This window comes from Fukomys damarensis, unplaced genomic scaffold, assembly GCF_012274545.1.
Source record: "Fukomys damarensis isolate Sample0158 unplaced genomic scaffold, DMR_v1.0_HiC HiC_scaffold_3, whole genome shotgun sequence".
Classification (NCBI taxonomy): Eukaryota; Metazoa; Chordata; class Mammalia; order Rodentia; family Bathyergidae; genus Fukomys; species Fukomys damarensis.
In genome coordinates, this window is record NW_022900915.1 from 45,693,770 (window position 1) to 45,700,556 (window position 6,787).

The window sequence follows — 6,787 nt, forward strand, 5'->3', positions numbered from 1 at the left end:
TACTTAAGGAGATAGCATAACCGCTGTCTGCCACATACTCTTGGTAGTTCATCTTTACATCTCACAAGAAAAAAAATAAAGCAGAAAGGACTTTCGTGTGATCTGTGTAAATAAATCATTATGTGTCATATTTATTATTTACATTTTCTTTGTGCAAATAAAGCATTGCATGTTTTCTCTAGATTATATTAGAAGGGGACTCAAAACTTCTGTTTTCATTCTGTTCTCAAGACAACTATTAACTATGAATTTGGTATCACATACATGGGATTGAAAAGAAAAAAAATTTCAAAGCAATAGAAAAAAATTCCAGAGTATTGATGTTCACAATTTTAATGAATTTCTTAAACATTCTCATAATGTGCACTGGTAAGGAAAAGCTAATGTTTTTGAACTTACAAAGGGGTTGTATTCCTATGGTTTTTGGTACATACCTGAATAAAAAGCATACCATTTATACAATGCTTTGGCACATGATGCATATATAAATGAATATTTGCATATTTTCTAGTTTTTTTAGATTATGTAAAAAATAAAATTATGTGCACAGTATGCACATGTATGTAATCTATAATGATAATATATATGATAGAAAAGATATGATTCATAGGATTATATATATATATATATATATATATATATTATGTATTATATATTATACAGCTCCAAATTTATTCTAGACAGGTTCTGCTTCTGAAGATGTTCATGTTGCGAGATCTTACACAAGTTACTCATTGAAGTAACATGGGACACAACAAAGCAGGTACCCACAAGCTTGTGCAAAAGTCACAGTCCGCTCTTCCTGAATGTTAAACCTCCAATAATGTGGAAAGTTAAAAATCAAGATAGAAGAGATGAATTACCCTGGATCTCTGAAGTAATCAGAGGGCACCCTCCGTATGAAGATCAGAGGATAAATGCATCAGGAACTTCTGTGAGTACAGTAGTTCAGATCACTGAAATTTCTCAATAAAGTTGGAACTATTTTCCAAGAAATACTCAGAGGCACCTTGATTGGCTCCCTAACCTGTGTTCCCTGACCTCTTCCTTCCAGGAAGAACCTGCTGTACAGAGCAGATGGACGTCTACAATGGCACCACAGTGACTCACTTCATCCTCATCGGGATCTCTGACCTCCCTGAGGTGCGTTACCCTCTCTTTGTGGCCTTTGCCATCATCTACCAGGTGACCTTGGTGGGAAACGGGTCCATCCTTTTGGCCATCGGGACCGAGGCAAAGCTGCACACACCCATGTACTACTTCCTGGCAAACTTGTCCCTCTTAGACATGTTCTGCCCATCAACAACCGTCCCAAAGATGCTGCACAACCTCCTGACGGAGGACCACAGCATTTCCTTTGTTGGGTGTGCTCTGCAACTGTATATCCTGGTGGCCCTAGTTGGGACTGAAGTCTTCCTGCTGGCTGTCATGGCTTATGACCGGTACGTGGCCATCTGCTTCCCCCTTCACTACTCTGTCATCATAACCAAGGCTCGTTGTGCCCAGCTGGTGTGTGGGACCTGGGCAGCTGGGTTCCTCAATTCTACCATCCACACGGTGTCCACCTTCAGCCTGTCCTTCTGCAGGTCCAATCTGGTCAAACAGTACTACTGTGATATCCCACAGATTGTGGCCTTGTCTTGCTCATCCACCTACATGGCAGAAATGCTTGCTTTAGTGATAGGAGGAGTCCTTGCCACCAGCTCCTTTCTGACTACCTTGATATCCTACGTCTACATCATCTCCACCATCCTGAAGATCCAGTCTGCAGAGGGGAAGCGCAAGGCCTTCTCCACGTGCACCTCCCACCTCCTGGTGGTCTGTCTGTTCTATGGCACAGCCATCTTCACCTACATCCGGCCGTCGTCCAGCCGACACTCCCCTGCCAGGGACAGACTCATCTCCATGCTCTATGGGGTCATCACCCCCATGCTCAATCCTATCATCTACAGCCTGAGGAACACGGAGGTCAAAAAGGCCCTCAGGAGGGCTGTGTGTGGTAGAGTCTGCTCACTTTAAGTGCAGTATTAGAACAGAACTGTTTAGTGCTCTGTTTAGAAGGAGTTCATTTTTATAAATTCTTAGGAAAAAGAACTTCCTCATGACACTGAATAAGTACTGAGCAATGTTAGAAATGGATAGACACAAATAGAAATTATTCTAGTGAGACCTAAGTATGTACATATAAATGAAGATTTAGTGTTTGCTTTCTGTCTCTCCTACAGTCATTTTCCGTGGTTTGTTGGGTTTTTGTTATGACATGCTTCTGTAGGGAAGGGATTGTAGACAAGAAAGCTAAGGACACATTAGGTCTTCTAGCTAATCCTGCTTTGAAGGACACAAAAAAACTAAACAATAAAAGATGAATTTCCCTGAGAAGCAAGTCAAGGAAGAGGTAGAGAAAGAGAAAAGAACCAGATAGCAAAGGCACCAAATGACCTTATAAGTTGCTCAAAGAGATTGAGAAGGAGGAGTGGACAGGCAGGATGCGCAGAGGGAGCCAAGGGCACACAAGGAAAATCCCCCTGCTTCAAGGTACTATAGGGAAAGAGAAAGGTGTTTGGCACTTACTTTATGGCAGTGTGTGCTCACAGCTAAGCACTAATATTATTATCTATCTACCCATGTAGCCATATATATGAATCTATCTACTGTAGGGTCCTCATACATTCCACTCTAGAGTTACTGTACTCATTGCAGACTTATAGACTATAAGAAACATCCCCATGCCCTCATTCTGTCTCTAAATTAACCATGAAAAAGTCAGCATCTTGCTGACACATAAACAACATCAAAGGTAAAGTCCTGAATGGTACGTGGAGGACACGTGAACCAGCAGACAGAGAAGCTGCACGCGGACCACGGGAAGAATGACACAGGCAGAGTGGCCGGGAGGCTGTTGCAGTTGGGCAAAGCTCCAGGTGGGGAAGGGTCTGATCCCGCCCCATAAACAGAGCCAGAACAGAGGCCCCAGGTCCTCCAGTTCTCTGGAGCTCCTTAGAGAGCTCCAGATCAATACCCATCTCATGAGAATACCTGAATGGGTAGAAGTCAAGGTAAAGGTCACAGAAAACATGTGGAGTAATGTAAAAGCAGAAAACTTCCCTAATCTTAGGAAAATCATAGACAATTGGGTTCCAGTGGCCCATAAACATGACTCCAGAAGATCTGCAACTTGCTATGTTATAGGCAAAGTCTTAAAATGGTAGAGCTAGTAAATTATTTTAAAATATAAAGAAAGAAAATACAATGACTTACTTATGAGTCGCCTATTTGAGTACAAGTCGCCTATTTGCAAGTACGCTAACAGAAATCCTACAGCGCAATGGAACAGGGAATGCTGTATTTCAACATCTACAGAAAAAGAACTGTCAGCCAAGACCACTACACCTGGGAAGGCTTTCCTTCCATATCAAAAGAGAAATAAGCACCTTCCTTGATAAGCAAAGTCAATAAACTGATGTTTAACGAGTCCATGCTTGAAAGAATCCTGCACCATCAAATAAAACATAACTACCATCAGGACAGCCAGAGAAGGTCTAAATCTCACTGGAAGAGATGTACAAAGGAGAAGAAGTCAGTCAAACTTCTTCAGGGTAGCCCTCTTATCTTAGGCACATGTGCCATTCGTATGAAGTCCAGCAAGACTGCTGCTGGTCTCCAGGTATCCAGGAATCTTCTCTTAACATTGCTCTGACACTTTTTCATTTACTGGTGTTGAATATGCAGTTGATGAAAATACCAAAATTCACAGTGTGAGGTACTTCTCTTCCCGTGAAAAGGAATGTAGAAATGGACCACTTTCCTTTGTTATGATGACCCACAGCAGTATGCACACATCACACCTGCCAGTATATCAGTACCTGAAATGCTTTTCAAACTGGGTAAATGTAGAATGGACATTGTAATCAAAAGACTGAATGGCATGTTTGTTGGTGTCTTTTACATAATGAGTGCCCTCTGTACACTGTGAACCCATTCTGGAAAATAAATAAGAGAAAGACGAGAGTAAATATTAGTGATATGTTTATCTATGAGAAAAATAAAAAATATCAGAATTAAAATAATTTTGAATATTGTAGGATCTAGACTGCAACTTTATCCAAAATCAGGGAATCTGGGAGAACAAAATTCAAAATGTCCAAAGTTAATTTGGAGGAGGAGGACCTGGGTACTCTTATCTCTGGTGGACAAAGATCCCTGAACTGATAAGGTTCCTCACTTTTATTGGATCCTCACCAAGAAGAAGCAAGCAAGCATGTGATCCAGGGTTCAGGGAAAGTTCATCAGTTCTCATTTGTGGGCTACACCCGAATGTGTATTTTCTTTCAATCAGACTTCAGCTGTAGGTTTTTCTGTCCTTGGAACAGGTTGATTCTTGCAAGAGAGTGAACAGCCTGAGCGGGGGACACTGTGCTTTCCCCCCACACTGCGTCCCAGGGAGAGTTCAACCCAGGCTTTGGTCTCACACCTGGCTTCTCAAGGAATGTGTGAGAGGTAGTTTTTAAGTATTTGAACATGTTTATCAATATATGCAGTTAAATGTATTTAATTTTTAAACAGCATTTACGACTGTGGTACAAACATACACGCAATAAGAACTCAGAAAATACACAGTGTCTGAGATTAATTATCACTTTCCTGAAAGGTATTTCAAATAAAAAGCATGTGCCCAGAATTCCCTTTTAGTTGATGGTAGCCTGATAACAGTTTCCCAAGTGCAGTGCCCAGGGTTTTGGAACTTTGCTCTGGAGCCTTTTCCAGCTCTTTCCTGGGCTGACAACTCCGGTTCCAGGGCAGGGCTTTTGTAGCTAAAAGCTGAGTGTGCTGTGCAGTGCTCACAGCGACGTGTCCCCAGAGGATACTTTTGGGTGGTGTGGTCACCATTGTGGACATGAAAGGAGGTGGATCCCGAGGAGACCTTGAGCTCCTCTGCCCTGGGCTGTCCTGTAGGGATCCTGAGAACCAGACCAGCTGCCCAATGCTCCTGTCTTCTCCTGTAGGCCCTCCCCACCTTTGGCCCCCAGGGTGTCCTGGCTTGAGACCCAGAGAGCTGGGCTATAATGCTTAAGACCCAGTCTCCAAGAGAAAGGATATAAGCAGCTATGTCCTTTGTAAACTGTTCTGTGCCTGTTAGCAGGTACTAGAATGGAAGCCAGGCTGGGGGACCATGTGGTCCTCTGATGCTCAGGGGTGATCAGGAGATGGGAGCTGGACTCTCCGTGTGTTGGGGTCCCAGGTCCTGAGAAGACCTAGCCAGGTGTGGTGCTGGGCTGTCATGTCTGTGGGTTCAGATGGAAGATAACAAGGCTCTGCAAGTGGACAATGCAGGTTCTGAGAGACAGTTTTGCAGGAAAGGTATTAGGATATCTACTCAACCAAGATTCAACTGAATTCCAGTAAAAGAGACAATGATTTGAATGCATGGGAAATATACAGGTTTATGGGCATATTTTATAAGAGGGAATCAATATTCTTCCAGATTCTAAATAAAGTCGTATATGAAAATACAAATTAAATCTGCTTCATGAACTACAAAAACTAACACAACGCCTGAAGACAACATGAAAAACACCAAAGTACAAACCACGGATTTTCCTTTCGAGGAGCTGAAAAGTGAGCCTTGGCCTTCAGCCCGCCCAGCCCAGGAACTCTGGTGACACAAGCTCATCGCCCAACTGGGCAGGTGGCTGGGGCTGAAATGTTCCCAGAGGCAGGGGTGTTAGGAGATCCAGGCCTTGCTCTTTCCGCAGTAACATAAAGTTGAGAAGGGACTGAAGAGTGAGATGTATTCATCTCTCTGTTATTTTTCATGTTCATGGCTGAAATTTTCCATTTTGTTTTAAAACAATTGAAACTTAACATAACTTGAAAAGTTGAAATTTGCAGCCCTCTCATCTGTCCTTTGTTCTCTAACCTTACTGCACGTGTTCAAGTCTGTATGTCCCCCGCTCCGCCTCCCTCTTATCTGTAATCCATCAGCAAAGATTATTTTACTTGGTTTATTTATTTATTTTGTACCGGAGGTCAAACCCAGGAATATATGTTTGCAAGGCACGTGGGTGAACCATGGGGCTAAATCCCCTGCCCTACTTTGAGTTTTTAAACACTACCTCAATGTAAAATTGCATTACGAATTATAGGTTGAAGGGATTTGTGTTCCATATGCAGTGAATCTAAACTGTTCTTCCCTTGATCCTTCACATGGATGACACACAGTCTTCATAAAATAGCAGTAGAACTTCATGATTAAAATTCACTTAAAGTTCATTAATATTTTGTTAATGATAATGTACATTTCTTACATGACAATGCATGTTTTCAAAAGCCTTTGATCCTATACCATATAATGGAAGACTGATTACTATAATCACAGCAAAGTTAGCATAACAACAATTAAATTTGACTTATTTTTATTCATTTTATTTTATTTTCTTTTTAGGCAGGGGTCTCACTGCACAGCTCAAGCTGACCTTGAACTCATTATGTCGCACAGGCTGGCCTAAAATGTGTGGCCATCCTCCTGCCTCAGCCTCTGCAGTGCTGAGATTGCAGGGAGGCACCGCCCTGCCCCGCAGCAGGAGTTTCTTCTAGTCATATGTGGCCATTCCATTAAAACAGAAATCTTCCTTTTGCTCTAACTTCAATCACTGAAAACAACAAAAGCATCACTGTTGTTATTTAGAATGACATTTAAAATTACATGAAATTTATTGGCCAGCGGCCCCTCAGTTGGATTTCTGAGCTAGAGCAGCATATTCCATGTGGAATTCCTGTTAGGATAGTA

At 42.1% G+C, this 6,787-nt stretch overlaps 1 protein-coding gene across 1 annotated transcript; it reads left to right on the top strand.

Annotated features, from left to right (window-relative positions):
* The first annotated feature begins 1,077 nt into the window (after positions 1-1,077).
* On the top strand, positions 1,078-2,019 carry LOC104855999 (olfactory receptor 5V1-like). The gene has a single exon (XM_010615095.1). It carries the CDS (start codon positions 1,078-1,080, stop codon positions 2,017-2,019), a length of 942 nt encoding a protein of 313 aa, XP_010613397.1.
* Positions 2,020-6,787: the final 4,768 nt, after the last annotated feature.